Source organism: Bos indicus x Bos taurus, chromosome 1 (assembly GCF_003369695.1).
Source record: "Bos indicus x Bos taurus breed Angus x Brahman F1 hybrid chromosome 1, Bos_hybrid_MaternalHap_v2.0, whole genome shotgun sequence".
NCBI lineage: Eukaryota > Metazoa > Chordata > Mammalia > Artiodactyla > Bovidae > Bos > Bos indicus x Bos taurus.
In genome coordinates this window covers 29,040,880-29,058,943 of record NC_040076.1, presented here as the reverse complement: position 1 = coordinate 29,058,943, position 18,064 = coordinate 29,040,880, and the positions used below count along the sequence as shown (strand labels likewise).

At 35.5% G+C, this 18,064-nt stretch overlaps 1 protein-coding gene across 1 annotated transcript in view; it reads left to right on the top strand.

The window, feature by feature from the left end:
- GBE1 (1,4-alpha-glucan branching enzyme 1) overlaps positions 1-18,064 on the top strand; it is a 321,456-nt gene that overhangs the window by 146,842 nt on the left and 156,550 nt on the right. The window contains exons 4-7 of the mRNA XM_027551221.1: positions 5,464-5,589; positions 6,663-6,798; positions 8,897-8,987; positions 13,491-13,700. Of these exons, the coding sequence (XP_027407022.1) occupies positions 5,464-5,589; positions 6,663-6,798; positions 8,897-8,987; positions 13,491-13,700 (563 nt within the window). The remainder of the gene's footprint in view (positions 1-5,463; positions 5,590-6,662; positions 6,799-8,896; positions 8,988-13,490; positions 13,701-18,064) is intronic.

Genomic DNA, 18,064 nt, shown 5'->3' with positions numbered 1-18,064 from the left:
TGGGAGTAGTCTAGCAGCCAAAGCTGCGTATTACAAATTCATTTTTTTGGAAGGCTCTCATCAATTCTGAAGCTCAGCAATGATGACCTACAGTCCATCGGGTCACAAAGAATCAGACATGACTTAGCAACTAAACAACAATAACAATTCCTTTTTTAATGCTCTTTTTTATTTTTTCCCCACTCTGTTCTAAAAGTTACTTTAAATTATTATATGTCCTTCCTTTATATATTTATCTTTCTATGTACATATATATATTTTTTTATTTTAAAAACGCACAATATAATACTGATACTTAGCCTTGCATGTTCGTATGATTGTACCTCTTGTTTTTTGAAATATGCATATGTTATCAATTATGCATTTTTGTATTATATGCTTATATATTTATATATTACATATAATATCAATTACTTTAGATATTATATAATGAGGTTATTTAAAAGAATTTGTTGCTTCAGAAAGTAGAAGTTACTTTGCTTCTTTTAACTTTGACCTGTACTCTATTAAATAGTTATCTTTATTAATATCTTTCTTTTCACCTGCTTTTTTTTTAAAGAAAAGATTTTCTTCATAGAATGTAGTTGTGATTTTGCTAATATAGCCTGGGCAAATTGAATTATATTTCTCAATATCTGTGCCTTTTCTCTTGATTTGCTACATTCAGTCATGAAACTGAGAGTTACATGCAATACCAGTTTACAGAATATACTAACACATCTAATCGGTTGAACACATCTTCTGTTTTCATATAAATTGTTGGCCACCTGAGAAGCATCTTATCTCACTGATTTTCCAGTTCAAAGGAACAATATCTTTTGACAAGAAGCATTTCAAAAGATATTCCTGGATTGAATGAATATACACAGAGACATAATTATTTTTACTTCTTCCCTATTTTACCAAACTATTTCTTATATTTTATATTCAAGTTTTAAATATCAGTTTGTAAATAAAACTTGACTTCATATACTTCATTAAGTCATTCTGAGTTTTTCTCAGGTAGAAGTTTATTTTATTCACTCCTTAATTTCATAATGTTTTTTGATGTTAACCTCCCATAAGTCAATGAAATAATTTGACTCGTTGAAAATGGAGTCTAATGTCATGTTTACTAAGTTACAAAATATTATAATTATATAAATTATCGATTTCCCCTGCAACCTTCATCATATTATTTTCTTTAGTATATTCTTTTAAAGTAATTTGATTTTTTTAGAGTGATATGTGGTGATATTAATATAATTTTTAAACTTTTGTTTTTAACACTTATACACACGCATATGTGCAACTTGAGCACAAGTCCACAAATGTGTTCACAATTATATAATTAACCTATTGGCAATCCTTATCAAAATACTTTTCTTCTGGTTATAGAAGCTCTACAAGGAAATAAATTGATAGCAATAAAGAAATATACAACTGGAAAATAAAAGCTATTATTAATTTATCTATCCATAGGCAACCATCTCAGTATTTTTTCTGTTTCTTAAATAGTTTTTAGTCTCTGGGTTTGTAAGTATTCACATTAGGAAGATACTTGCTGGTGGCTCAGATAGTAAAAGCATCTGCCTGCAATGCGGGAGACCTGGGTTCTATCTCTGGGTTGAGAAGATCCCCTGGAGAAGGAAATGGCAACCCACTCCAGTACTCTTGTCTGGAAAATCCCAAAGGTGGAGGAGCCTGGTAGGATTCCTGGACTCCTGGTGGACTCCTGGTAGGACTGTAGGCTACAGTCCATGGGGTCGCAAAGGGTAGGACATGACTGAGTGGTTTCACTTTTCACTTTTCATGCATTCTTCTGTATAAATTGAAATAATTTTCTTGTAACCTTCAATATAATTTATAAATTTTAACAAGCATACACTATTCAAACATTCTCTTTTTGCTAATAAATATAATACTAAGATTAATAGGTAACAATATAGTTCTTTTGGCACTTCTCTGATTATTTTCACAGGGCAAACTTCTATAATTAGAACTGCTGAGTCATTGAGAATTACTTTTTAAAAAATTTTAGAGTCATTTTGTCAAATTGCTGTTTAGAATATCTGTGCTGTTTTATACTCATATTAGTAGTGAATAAGATTTTCAGTTTGCTAGTACTGAGTAACAGAGAAAGCGATGGCACCCCACTCCAGTACTCTTGCCTGGAAAATCCCATGGATGGAGGAGCCTGGTAGGCTGCAGTCTCATGCATTGGAGAAGGAAATGGCAGCCCACTCCAGTGTTCTTGCCTGGAGAATCCCAGGGACGGGGGAGCCTGGTGGGCTGCTGTCTATGGAGTCGCACAGATTCGGACACGACTGAAGCAACTTAGCAGCAGCAGCAGCAGTACTGAGTAAACGCTTCTGTCCATCAAGTGTTAGACTTTATTGTTGAAAAATCAGTCAAGCTAGCTCTTTCTTTTCAATTTTCCATATAACATGTGCTATTTTGAAGTTGTAAATTAATGATATAAAGTCTTATTTCATTTAAAAAATCTTTTATCTGAATCTGAACTCAAGCAAGCACAAATTCAGGAAGTGTTCTCATCTCTCCCCTTTCTCCCTCCGAAAAGATTTTGGGAGCAGAGTTTAGTCCAGAAAAACCATATTTTTCACCCACTGGATTGTCTCTCAAGTTTGAGTTATTTAGATTTACTGTAAGACTCTTGGGCTTCCCTTGTGGCTCAGCTGGTAAAGAATCTGCCTGCAATGCGGGAGACCCCGGTTCCATTCCTGGGTTGGGAAGATCCCCTAGAGAAGAGAAACGCTACCCACTCCAGTATTCTGGCTTGGAGAATTCAATGGACTGTATAGTCCATGGGGTTGCAAAGAGTTGAACAGGACTGAGCGACTTTCACTTTCATAATACACTTAGTTGGTTATTATAACAATTTAGAAATAACAAATCAAAGGCAAAGAGAGGTGGCTACTCTCAGCGAGTATATTTCTTAGGAAAACCTAAACTTCTGTAGCAGAAATCCCTTCAATTCAAGAGTCTAAAGAATCGAGAACTTTATTTCCCTTCTCTGTAATGATTACAGTAAAATGATCCAGATTTGGTGGGAAGCATTGTTTTACATATCATTCAGAGATCCAGGGTCTACTTGTATTGCTAAAAAAAAAAAAGGAAAGAATTGGATAATTAAAAGTTTCCACGTCAACCATCAACATTATAAAAATTGATGAATAGGAATGTCTAATATAAAACACTAATAGAAATGAAGAAATAGAACTTTTGGTAACAAAAATATTAAAGTCATTCAAGAATGAGTAAATAATCCATTGTTAGGTATAGGATTTTATTTTGTTGTACCTTCAAGCTGATAAGTTAACCTGGTACTGTTTCATGGATTCTGGTAGAAAACACAGGACCCCTGAATCAGAGACTTGCACTAGTTCCCCTCGTTTGCAGTAGTTCCCCTTGTCTTCCAAGTCTTATAGGGATGATGCCGTGTGGTCTATATTGATGCTATGCACACAGTTAGTTTGCCTCATAGCTGAGGAGTATTTACCTTCTGTTATAGAAGGCTTAAGGAAGCCTGTCCATTGTGTTCATGGAAAACATTATCTCATTCCTCAGGGTTGCATGCCACAAACCATTTTCTGAGAAATGGCCTCTCTAGTCAATAGGACCTTATATAGTTAGTATATCCAGCAAAATATGTAGGAGTGAGGAAGACCCATAGAAGGAATCTTCCTTCCAGCTTCTATTACTCAGTAGCCTCCAAAGACATTCATGTGTACTGTAAGATAAGTAATTTTCTGAAGAATGTGGAAATTATATTCAGTATAAGGAAATTTTATATGTTCTTTGCTTGAAGTTTTAAATATTCTCTCTGCCAGCAGATACCTTGAAAAATAATAATTGATTCATGATCAACCTTTGGGGGAATTGTAGAGTCATTTGCAAAAAAGAGAAAAGATAGGTAGATGGATCAGGCAGGGTGCTATTCATGGAAAACCAATTTTTGGTATTTCATTTCCCATAGCCTGTCCTGGATTGATGAGTGAGCAAAATGCCTTTTCTCACATATAACACTGTGTGTATTATACTAGAAATGTACATGACTTAAGGAACACATTTTGGAAGATAAAATACTCCTTTACACTGTTGATCTTATTCATTTATGTTTTTGAGATAATTATTTGAATAATAGCAGTACTTAGCTGTGATAGGCTTTAATAAGTGGGAGGCATAACTAAAGAGATAAAATTGAACTCATGTAAGTTAGACATGTCTTTTTACCGCTCACCTGTCCCCTCCATCTTAAATCATGATTTATTCTTTTTCTGTGTCTGAGGGAAGTGCCATGAAAGCCTGTTAAGCAAAAGGAAGTGAGTGTCAGAAGCTCTGCTCAGCTTTTAGTTCTACCACTTGGTAACTTTGGGACTCTGGCTGCTCATTTAATCTCACTTAATATTTGGGTTATAAAGACTCACTGGAATCAAGTGAGGTATGACTGTGAAAGTCCTTTCTAAACTATAAAGCATTCTACAAATATTTAATTACCAGTAATTATGCATACTTGAGCTTTTCTCAATTAAAGGAGACTGAGGAATATGTTTTTGCTCAATGCTTAGGGTGTGCTGGTCACTCAGCGTTTAGATTAGTTCCTGATCTGAACATTTTTTGTTACACGCTGCCTGCTTTTGGAAGGCTTAATTAATTTAAAAAGAAAACTTTAAAAAACTATATTCTAGTCACTCGGAAACTCTGTTCATGTAGCTCACTTCGCTGTCTAACCATGCTGATAAATTCAAAGTCCTATATTCAGTACTAAGTCTAAACTGGTGGATTCTGTAAAAATTGCCTTTGCATTTTTATTGTTATTTTTTGTACTGACAGCATTAGTGATACTATTGGCAAATATAGAAATAAATGGTTAAAAAGGAAAATGTTTGGTTTCATATGGTAAAGCATACTTGGAATAAGGTGTACAAGAAGTAAAAAGTAAAAAATATTTGAAAGGTAGTGTTTGTCTACATAATGCAGTTATTAATCAAAACCCATTTTTCTCATTTAGCCTCTTGAAAATGTTATCATTAATTGCTATGAAAAGAAAAAGGAAGAGATAGTGATATAACTCATCACCTTTTTTTTTTAACATAGTAAGATTCGTTCCTTCTGTTGATTGATTTATTCACAGTAGCTTGCAATAATATTCATGTCTTTTTGCTATCTACTCTATGCTTACTTTAATTAACTACTATAATGGTTGGTTGGCAATGATGGAAATTGCCAGAGAATCATAAAATATTCAAGCTGGAAATGACTTTAAGGATCATATACCACGGCAGATGAGGAGAGCAGGGTTCATAGAATTTTAACATCCTTAAGGTCACACATCTGGATGGCAGTGTAGATTCTTAAGCTCATTCCTCCATTCCTTCCTTGCCACAGTATTCATAGGCTGTCATGCATTAGCTTAAAGTTTTGGAAGTATTTTAAGGCAATAACATCTTGTTCTCTTTTTAGCTTGTTATCAGGAGTAAAAGTGGAGAAATCTTGTACCGTATTTCACCATGGGCGAAGTATGTGACTCGTGAAGGCAGTAATGTGAACTATGATTGGATACAGTGGGATCCAGAATACTCGTATAAAGTGAGAACAACACATCTTTAAATAAATGCTTGCCCAATATTCCTAGGAAAATTAACTTTTACTTTTATAACTTTTATAGTCATGTTCAACTTCTCTTTTCACCATCGATTTAATAGTTTACATCATAGTGCACCTGTTTGCTATACATAGATCAGAGCCCATCATCTGTAGCCAATAAAATGTAGAAGTGAGTTTTTATTTAAGCGTGTGTTTCCGAAATAGGGGTAGGGCAGAACAGTAAATCTCTGTGTACTACCTGATAAGGAATACTGATTTTTAAACATTTTAAATAAAATTTCAATTAATCAAAGACTCCAGTGGTGTAATATTTCTCACTGTTTGGGTCTGAAGCAGAATCAGGGTCCTTAGGAACAATGAAGATGTCTCGTGAATGTATGTTTTTTCATGAATGTATTAATTGAAGTAATTAAAAAAATAATAATTAATTTATTTTAATTGGAGGCTAATTACTTTACAATATTGTATTGGTTTTTGCCATACATTGACATGAATCAGCCATGGGTATACATGTGTTCCCATCCTGAACACCACCCCCACCTCCCTCCTCATCCCATCCTTCAGGGTCATCCCAGTGCACTGGCCCGAGCGCTCTGTCTCATCCATCAAACCTGGGCTGGCGATCTGTTTCACATTAATTGAAGTAATTTTTTAAGGCTGTCTTACTGACAAGAGTTATAAGTATCTTTGAGCTCAATTTTCTGTCCTTTAAGTTATTGAAGCTTGTTGATAAATGCTTTGCATTTAATCATTATATATGCATTTCACAGTTCTTATGTTTTCTCTAAGGCTTAGGTTCAAAATATATCTTCACTCAGTGATAAGCCATAAGTCATTGCATGACTTCTCTTTTAAAATAGGTCTATTACCATGATCCTAACAAGGATTTTTTTTTTCCCAAAAGAAAATTTAATGGAGGTAGACAGTGCCTTTCGTATGTGAAAGTAGTTTCAAAGTGTTTGAGTTAATTCATCATTTCATTTAATATGCTTAATCGGTTATTGTCATATCTGCATTTTTGGTCTAATTCTATATGTAATTTTAATATTCTGTAGTTTAAACATTCCAAACCAAAGAAGCCAAAAGGTCTACGAATTTATGAATCTCACGTGGGAATTTCTTCCTATGAAGGAAAAATAGCTTCTTATAAACATTTTACATGCAATGTACTACCAAGAATCAAAGACCTTGGTAAGTAATAACTGTGATTTTTATTCAGATAAAATTTTAATGAGTCTGTTCTCTTATTAGAAAAGCTAATTACAAGTGTCTTTTTTGTGTTAAGAGATTAAATATGTAATAGAAATGCATTTTATTTTAGGCTTCTCAAATTGCCTTGTAATAGTGATAGCATAGAAAAGAGAAATGGAATAAAGATAGAACATAAGAATTCAAGATATTATTCCAATTTCAATTTTAAGTAATGTGAATTGATGGCTTCCAAAATTGTAGATAAATACATAAGCATAATTACTTTTCTGCAGAAGAGAATTTTTTATCAATTTAAGTGGTCATTGATTATAGCCTGTTCGGATTAGTCTGTTAGGGAAAAGATCTTACATTGGTAAGTAACTGGAACTCATTTTGTTTCAGAGTCACTGTAGATATGGCTTCTGTAGTATGACTTATCTGCCAGATATTTATGGCGCATCTTTCTGTGTGAGACACATTGTTCTAGATGTTTGTATATTGTAGTCTAATGACAGACCCTGTCTCATGGGAACAAACAAGAGAGTGAATAGTATAGTGTCAGATTATTGATTGGGAATGCTCTGTTATCTTCTTTTTATAGGTTTTTTTCTCATCATTTCACAGCATGTTAGCACCTGCTCCAGTAGCTAGGCAGAAAGATAAACTACATTTAATTAGTCTGTTTCTAATAGGCAGTCCACATTTTGGCTAGAGGAAAGTCTCTCATGATGAAGGTTTCATTTATATAGGCATTTTGATTACCTGAGATGGTGAGGTCAGGTTCCAGAAAGCATAATTAATTAAATGTATGGAGAAGTTAATGTGAATTATATTTAATAGATATTATATTAAGGTTGTTATGTTTGAGATGTTCTCTCATCTCATACTGTAATAAATTGTTTATGACCTATATCTTACAGAACTTTCAGCAGAACAGACATTTTCTTTTTCTTTGTGCTTAAATTTCATAGTCCAGGACTCTCGCCATAAATAATTTTGTTGTTGTTCAGTCACTAAGTCATGTCCAACTCTTTGTGACCCTATGGACTACAGCATGCCAGACTTCCCTGTCCTTTACCATCTCCTGGAGTTTGTTAAATAAGTTTAGGAATGGTTAATGACATAAAATGAATAATAAAATATACAAGTTGATATTTGCTCATAAGATTAATACTTATTACATAATGGAGAAATAAAAAACACACTCTATATTTTGTTATTAAGTATTATACTTGACATATTATTGAGCAATAGTTTACACACATATTTAAACTGAGAGAGTAAATTTTGTTTCTTTTTTAACAGCAAAGCCAAAGGTAATAACATTTCAACAGATTCTGAATCATGGAGTTTATGTTGTCCTTTAAACTTATGAATCCCTACTTCTGAATGTGAATTTATACTTGTTCCAGTGTTAATTATGTACTAAAATATGTGCACAAGAAATTATACTAAAATGAATTAGATTTTGAGAACAGAATAGGAATATTTTCTATGTATGTGTGTGTACTTGTGTGTGTGTGCACACAGGTTTACACATGGATGACTGTGAGTAATTTTTTAGGTGCTAGAAACACCTAAAAATGGAAAATGGAAGTGGAAAGTGGAAGCATTAATGCTGGCTTCATAAAAGCCACCTTTTAGAAAAATTGATTTGATGGTATAACTTAGGCTAGAAATAAGAGAAATATAAAGAAAAAGGTGAAATAATATACATGGCATGCAATCAGTTACTTTTATTTGGCTTTCATAATCTTCGAAATGAATATTACAAGTGCAACTGAAGTTTAGCATATGCAGATTGTCATCTTTAATATTCTAAAGCCAAATTAAGAGTATATTTGCATATCATTTATTACTTGTTAAAATAAAGACATTTCAAATAGCTAGACTATAACCCTCAAGAACTAACTGTCCAATTTTGTGTTAGAAGGTCAGACAAAAAAAGATGTTAAAGTAGTAGAACTTTTTAAAATGACCAGACATTAGATTGTGTGTGAAACTTAATGCCTTTTAAACAGGGGGCTATGTTTATATATTTTTTATTACTTTTTTTAATATGTGGCTTTTAATCTCTATTTGACCTTTGCTTATACAGGATATAATTGCATTCAGTTGATGGCGATCATGGAACATGCTTACTATGCCAGTTTTGGTTACCAAATCACAAGCTTCTTTGCAGCTTCAAGGTAAAATGAAGGACATGATATCCATTTTCTTATGTGAACAAAAAAATTTTAAAAATGGAATGAATTTCTGTATTTCATATGGTATCTTATGACCTACTTTAAGGTTAACAGAGTTAATAAAATCTGAGCATTTTCTTTTAAGATCATAGATTCTTCTCTCATCAAACCTTAGAGACTAGCCTGTTTTAAGATTGCTTTTCATGAAATGATTTCTGGTACAGAAAATTCAGTTAGCTTGCTGAAATTGTCATGTTTGGAGGCTAAGCTTTAGTCAGAAAATACTGACTTAGTGAAGCCCCTTGCTAGAGCTCATACCCTTTTCTAGAAAGAGACTCACTTATGGAGGAAGATAACTGAGAAGGCCCTTGGTGGGATTTGTACTGCCCATAGAACTGTCCTTCCTAGGTTGAAATCCAAGGAATATGACTCTGAGCAGAAAAACATCAGAGGGTCCTGTGCAGTTGGAGAGGTACTGATCTGAATGACCACAGGTTGCTCAAGTCCAACTTTGCCTCAGGGAGCTTACAGTGTGGTGGCATGTAAACATCAATCCAGCTGTTGTTGTTCAGTTGCTAAGTAGTGTCCGAGTCTTTGTTAACCCATGGACTATAGCACACCAGGCTTTCCTGTCCTTTACCATCTCCGGAGTTTGCTCAAACTCATGTCCATTGATTCAGGAATGCCATCCAACCATCTCATCCTCTGTGGTCCCCTTTTCCTTCTCCTTCAATCTTTCCCAGCAAAGGGTCTTTTCCAGTGAGTCAACTTTTCACATCAGGTGGCTGAAGTATTAGAGCTATAGCATTAGTCCTTCCAATGAATATTCAGGACTGATTTCCTTTAGGATTAACTAGTTTGATCTTACTCTGCAAGGGACTCTCAAGAATCTCCTTGAGCACCACAGTTCAAAAGCATAAATTCTTCAGCACTCTTCCTTCTTTATGGTCCAACTCTCACATCTGTCCATGACTACTGGAAAAGCCATAGCTTTGAGTATAGTCCTTGTGAGCAAAGTGATATCTCTGCTTTTTAATACACTGTCTAGGTTTATCACAGCTTTTCTTCCAAGGAGCAAGTGTCTTTTAATTTCATGGCTGCAGTCACTATCTGCAGTGATTTTAGAGCCCAAGAAAATAAGGTCTGTCACTGTTTCCATTTTTTCCCCATCTGTTTGCCATGAAGTGATGGGACCAGATGCCATGATCTTGGACAAAAATCTAGTAATCATATATATATATTATGATTTCCACTTGTAATAAAATCTGAGAAGATGGGAAATTGTTCTGATAGCATAGAACCAGTGGTTTGACCACTGTAGATTAGATCTAAACTGGTGTTGCCACTGAGATTTAAAACATGATTAAGAGATAAACAGTTTTCAATCTTAAAAAGGGGGGCTTATCTAGGGGGGAAAGGTGAAGTGGGAGTACATAGACAGCATTCCAGACATAGAGAAAAGATACTGATCCCTTTACTTGTTTCTCTTTATAGGATTTCTCCTTGAACGAGTTATCTGTCCTTATTGTCTCTAATTCCTCCACTTCTCTTCTTTCTTGAGCTCATTCCAAGTAGGCACTCCACCTCTTTGCTGAAATTGCTCTTATCTAAGGTACTGATGGCCTCCACATATTAAGTCAATCATCAGTTCTTAGCTTACTTGACCTGTCAGCAGCATTTGGCACAATTGATTACTCACACCTTCTTTCAACTTTTTTTCTTTTCTTGGCTTTCAGAATATTAAACTTTCCTTTGGTTTTTCTCACATCTTTTGTTGCTTCTTCTTTATTTCCTTTGTCCTTTCTGACCACTAAAGATGGGCCCTCCTAGTGTGCAGCCCTTGGTTCCATTCCCTTCTGTATTTAAATGAAGTATCTTTAGGGTCTCATTAAGACTCATTCATTCTTATGGCTTAAATACACTTTATATGCCAACTGCCAAATTGAACTCCCCAGTCCTCACCTCTGTTGTGAACTTCAAACAGTGTCTATTTGAGGTTGGAATATCTAATATGTATCTCATACTTAACCTGTTCCGGACTATATTTCTGTTCTTATCTTCTAACCTTCTTCTCCTGTTATTTTCCTTAATTCAATAAATGACATTTCTGTCTTTCAGTTACTTAAGCCAACTACATTATACTTGACTTTTCCCTGTATGGTCTGCACTACACTCTATCAGAAAACTAGCCACCTGTAACTTCAAAATATATTCAAATCTTTCTGCTTCTCCTGTTCCCACTGCTACCACTCTGTCCAAGTTGCCACTTCTTACCTGAGTCATTTCATTAGCTCTGTAATGGGTCACTCTGTATTTTCTTTTCTCCCTTTCCTGGCTTTCTCCTCCACACATGGACTACTTTCTTCAAAGTACCCAACATCATCTGTTTAAGATGAAAATCAGATCATGTCACTTTCATGTCACTCAAAACTCTCTAACAATTTTCAGCTCTCTTTTGAAATAAAAGCCAAATGTCATACATTGATTCATAAGGCCTCATGTTATCTGGATTGATCATTACACTCCAGCCACACTAGTGTGTTTGCTCTTCTTCAGATGCTCATTTCTGTCTCCAATGCCTGTTTATTTCTGAACACTCTTCCTTTAGATATTTGCACGCCTTGTTCCCTACTTCTTTCTTATCTTCGATCAATATTGCCTGTGTCATAAAACTTTCACTGATGACCTTATTTAAAATAGCAAACCTTCCCTTCCCACTAGTGGCCTGGCTTCATTTTTCTTTTGAGCAGTCACTGCTATCTGATATTCCACATATTTTGCTTATTTATTTCCTATCACCTAACTAGAAAACAAATCCCATAAGGCCAGTGATGTTTATTTTGTTCACTGGTAAATCACAGAGCATAGAAAAATTAATGGCACACAGTAGACTGCTTAATAAGTATTTGTTGAATGAATGAATGAATGAATAAAACTTTAGGGATGTTTATTCATTGAACACGGAGAAGGCAATGGCACCCCACTCCAGTACTCTTGCCTGGAAAATCCCGTGGATGGAGAAGCCTGGTGGGCTGCAGTCCATGGGGTCGCTAGAGTCGGACACAACTGAGCAACTTTACTTTCACTTTTCACTTTCATGCATTGGAGAAGGAAATGGCAACCCACTGCGGTGTTCTTGCCTGGAGAATCCCAGGGATGGGGGAGCCTGGTGGGCTGCCGTCTCTGCGGTCGCACAGAGTCAGACACGACTGAAGAGACTTAGCAGCATTCATTGAACATGCTTTTCAGTGAGTGGCAAAAGAGGCCAGGTAGCTAGGATAAGAAGAGTAATGGGTAGAGTGTCATAAATCTAAAGCTTTTGTATGTGTTAAGTCACTTCAGTTGTGTCCAACTCTTTGCAACCCCATGGACTGTAGCCCACCAGGCTACTCTGTCCATGGGATTCTCCAGGCAAGAATACTGGAGTGGGTAGCCATTTCCTCCTCCAAGGGATCTTCCCGACCCAAAGTTAAAACCCACATCTCTTATGTCTCCAGCATTGGCATGTTGGTTCTTTACCACTAGTGCCATCTTGCAAGCCCCTAAAGCTTTTGGAAAGAACAAAATTAGATAGTGCAGTAGGTCATGATGAAGAGAGACAGAAATCAATTCATCACAAGCATGATTACTTATTTAAAAGGCAAAAGTTGATACTATGATGTGAAGTGAAAGTTGCTCAGTTTTGTCTGACTCTTTGTGACCCCATGGGCTATACAGTCCATGGAAGTCTCTAGGCCAGAGTACTGGAGTGGGTAGCCTCTCCCTTCTCCAGTGAATCTTCCCAACCCAGGAATTGAACCGGGGTCTCCTGCACTGCAGGCGGATTCTTTACCAGCTGAACCATCAGGGAAGCCCTGATGCTATGATTGACTGCAATACTGAGACTTTACAAAGGTTCAAAAAAGCCTTCCTCTAGGTAGTGAGTTTTGTTTCCTATTTCACAGACTGGAAAACCATTTTTAACACAAATCCATGTACATGTGAACTGCCCATCTTTCCTACTTGGGTGGTGACAGGGTCCACTGGTACTTGGGGTGTTCCAGTCTGGGAATAAGTAAGTGCAGGAGAGATGGCCTCAATTAAGCCACTAAGGATATTCAAAGAAATATTCTAAGAACTCCACAACCCCAACCATGCATACACAAAGGGATGGCCAGGTATATAGACAGGAATGACCATGCCTCTTAAACCAATTAGCCTTGGCAATGGAAATCAGAAGCTCTGAGTATGGAAAAGGGGAATTTTACTATCTGCCTACTCAAAATGTGAATTTTTATTGGGTTATAAATTTACAGTTATTAGTCAGATTATTTTTTATTAAATGCTTATAAAAATGCCTGATAGGAAATATTAAGCAACTTTGACCTGTGTCTAATATATCATACTACATTTGCATATTTGAAGTATCTAGTACTGTTCTGGTAAAACAAGTGATTGTCAATAAAGAATTGGTTGTTTCCTTTAAATATGATGTGATCTTGTTTTTACTGTCTCTTTTACCTTCAGCCGTTATGGAACTCCTGAAGAGCTGAAAGAACTGGTTGATACAGCCCATTCCATGGGTATTACAGTGCTCTTAGATGTGGTACACAGCCATGCCTCAAAAAATTCAGAAGATGGACTAAATATGTTTGACGGGACTGAATCCTGTTACTTTCATTATGGACCTAGAGGGACTCATCTTCTATGGGATAGTCGGTTATTTGCCTACGCCAGGTATGTACATATAATATGGAAATGTCTTATTTGTTCGAAAAATAATTCAAGGAGTTTTACCAAATTCATTGTATGTGTACTCTGTCACTGGTATTTAGTTTCTTAACTTTTAAAAACATTTTATGAGAAATGTTTATCATACACTGAATCTACCTTGTTTTGATTAGCACATGTATTAGTGGTAAGTTGCACTAACTTTCAGTTTTACAAATCACATGCTATTTAACATATATTGGTTATATTGCCACTTAAAAGTTTAATGTGAATTTTCTTTATTATCTAAAGAACACTGTATCAGTTTGAATTAAACATAGAAAATTGCCTTTTAATTGAAAAATACACATTGTTTTAAGTAGACTACTAAAAATACTTTATGTTTTGCCATCTAAATATTACTGATGTTTTTGATTGCAGCAGGATCTTAATAGTATCATGTTTTTAATAGCAGTTAAACTCTATGAACAACTAACAGTAGTATGTAATACGTCAGGTATGGTGCCAGGTGTTTTAGATATATTAGCCACTCCAGTACTCTTGCCTGGAAAATCCCGTGGACAGAGGAGCCTGGTGGGCTCCCGTCTATGGGGTTGCTCAGAGGTGGACACGATTGAGCGACTTCACTTTCACTTTTCACTTTCATGCATTGGAGAAGGAAATGGCAACCCACTCCAGTGTTCTTGCCTGGAGAATCCCAGGGATGGCAGAGCCTGGTGGGCTGCCATCTATGGGGTCGCGCAGAGTCGGACACCACTGAAGCGACTTAGCAGCAGCAGCAGCTACATATTTTATTTATTATGCACAACAACTCTACTTATATGTAGTAAGTACTATTGTTATGACCATCTTTCAGATAATAAACTAAGGCTTAGTGCTCAGTTTCTTAAGATTAAAACATATCTCTGACTTGCCATCTAATTAGAAGGGTTTTTGAGTGATTAAATCTAAATTCCAAAATATGGTAAAAGTTTTTAAACTTAGAAATACTATCAATTTGTATCCATCTTTTATCATAAGTGAAAATATAATGAAAATATGTTTTCAGGTATATTAAAAGTGGCAGGGTGTCAAGTAATGTATAACTAACTTTTAAATAATATTTCTGAAAGAATTTAATGAATTTTCTGTTGGATGTTACACCACAAATAAATAACCACACATATGGAAAACCAAAAGGGTAGAAAACTGCTTCAGCAAATACTTGGATAAAATGAAAAATTCTAATTTTTGAACATAAATTAGATGACTTTACAAGGAAGAAGTTGTTTTGCTTCACTCTTAATACCAGGCGTTATTTTGTATTTTGTAGCCGTATAGGAATCACTCATGTCAGATGAAGAAGCATAATATATGAGAAAAGACACAAGTGGCAGAAGCAGGTGGCAGGGTTCCAGGCCTAGTTTCACTCTGGTACAAATTAATCATTCTAGATCTCAGGTTTTTCATTATAAAAGGAGGCAGAGTTTTGGGACTAATACAATTCCCTCTGTAAAGGGAATTGTATTTGTGTCATCTTATTGAACATTGTTTTTTATATTACAGATTTATAATAAGTAAAAAAAGGACTGAACCTATGTTAATTCTATGATACAACTCTTAATTTCATTATTGAGTAAATATTTTAAAAGTAGAATGTGAACGAGAAATACAACTAATGAAGCTTTCCGTTTCATATTTGGATGAATAAGTGTTGACTCTATCCTGTAGAACTGTGTCTTATCAGAGAAGTACACTAAATTTTTAAGTTTTTATGTTTTGAAACAATTTTGGTGTGGAACTGAATCTTGAAAAGAAATACATTCAGTAGGTGGATTTCTATGTAATGATACTTTATTTTATTAAAATATGTATTATACTGTATTTTTTCTGTATCTTGAGCTCTCAAAGTCCATTTAAAGTTATCCGGTTTTTTAAGGAAAAGGAATTATACATAACTGTCTTTAAAACTTTTCTGGTATTGAAATTAAGACATATTTAAACCTTAATTTAATACTTATTTTCTTCTTCATTGAATTAACTATTATCTTTATCAAGTGCTTACTTTTGGTAAATATAATATATGATTTTAGTTTGTTATTTTTTTTCTTATGATTTTTTTTTTGGTTTTGTTACGTCATGTAGGCTTAGACTTTTGTAAATATAGTTCCATTCAAAATATATTTCTATAATTCAAATATTTTGTTTATTTCAAATGTTAAATCCTCTAATTTTTATAGTATTAGTATTTTCTATATAGATTTATGCTTTTAGTTACAACATCATTAAACAACATAGATAAATCCTACAAAGCCAAATTTTTAAAAAGCTAAATACAAATTCACACAAATAATTCTATAATATTTCAGTTCAGTTCAGTCGCTCAGTCGTGTCCAACTCTTTGGGATCCCATGAATCGCAGCATGCCAGGCCTCCCTGTCCATCACCAACTCCCGGAGTTCACTTAGACTCACGTCCATCGAGTTAGTGATGCCATCCAGCCATCTCATCCTCTGTCGTCCCGTCCTCCTCCTGCCCCCAATCCCTCCCAGCATCAGAGTCTTTTCCAGTGAGTCAACTCTTCGCATGAGGTGGCCAAAGTACTGGAGTTTCAGCTTTAGCATCATTCCTTCCAAAGAAATCCCGGGGCTGATCTCCTTCAGAATGGACTGGTTGGATCTCCTTGCAGCCCAAGGGACTCTCAAGAGTCTTCTCCAACACCACAGTTCAAAAGCATTAATTCTTCGGCGCTCAGCCTTCTTCACAGTCCAACTCTCACATCCATACATGACCACAGGAAAAACCATAACCTTGACTAGACGGACCTTTGTTGGCAAAGTAAGTCTCTGCTTTTGAATATGCTATGTAGGTTGGTCATAACTTTCCTTCCAAGAAGTAAGCGTCTTTTAATTTCATGGCTGTAGTCACCATCTGCAGTGATTTTGGAGCCCCCCAAAATAAAGTCTGCCACTGTTTCCCCATCTATTTGCCATGAAGTGATGGGACCAGATGCCATGATCTTCGTTTTCTGAATGTTGAGCTTTAAGCCAACTTTTTCACTCTCCACTTTCACTATCATTAAGAGGCTTTTTAGTTCCTCTTCACTTTCTGCCATAAGGGTGGTGTCATCTGCATATCTGAGGTGGTTGATATTTCTCCCGGCAATCTTAATTCCAGCTTGTGCTTCTTCCAGCCCAGCATTTCTCATGATGTAATATTTAGGTTTGTCAATTTATAACATGCTAAAGATTCCAGGATTCTTATCTTTGAATTATTTTCTCAATGCATGCATGCTAAGTTGCTTCAGTCATGTTCGACTCTTTGTGACCCTATGGACTATAGCCCGCCAGGCTGCTCCGTCCTTTGGATTCTCCAGGCAAGAATATTGGAGTAGGTTTCCATGCTCTCCTACAGGGTATCTTCCTGACCCAGAGATCAAACCCACATCTCTTATGTCTCTTGTATAGTTTTACATTCTCTTCCTTCTATTCTGACTAGTTGGAAAGTGTTAGTCACTCAGTCATGTTGGAGTCTTGCAAACCAATGGACTGTAGCCCGCCAGGCTCCTCTGTCCAGGGAATTCTGCAGGCAAGGATACTGGAGTGGGTTGCCATTCCCTTCTCCAGGGGATCTTCCCACCTCAGGGTTCAAACCCTGGTCCCCTGCATTGCAGTCAGATTCTTTATTGTCCACGCCACCAGGGAAGCCCCATCTCATTAGTTATAGCATATGTAATATAACATTGTTTTGGTGTCATGTGAAAACTGTTTTAATAATCAGCATTCATGATTAAAGTCCTTTGCTCTTTTGGTTGTTTACTTCTGCTTAACAAGCCTGCCCACAGTGCAGTGACTCCAGATAAGGGCAGTTGATTATTTTACTTTTAGATCTGCAGTTGGGGCATAGGTCAGTGTGACATCTCTCCTCTTTTCCTTGTTATGGTCTAGGTCTGGAAGCAGACACAGCATCATTTCTGCTGCAAGTTATTGTCCAAACAGTTACAGATTTGGGGGAGTGTATCCTTTCATTTCACTGTTAGAAGTATCAGAATTTTATGGTAAAATTTCACAAATTTCCACATCTAACACATTTTATCCATACACAGTAAATATGCCATTTCACAAATTCAAAAGAGATATATTAAAATAACTGTCTATGTGAAAATATTATTGTTTTTCTCAGCTATATGTAGAGAGTTTGTCTGAAATAGTTAATTTTCAAAAAAAATACAATCAATATAAAAGTAATAATGTCATTTTTGTTAATTAGAAAATATAAAAAGGCATAGGAAATCCAGAATATTAATGATTATTATTTATAAATGCAAATAACATTGTTTGTATGTGGCTGTACTTAATGAGTATTCTTTTCATGAATGTAGGGAAGGGAAA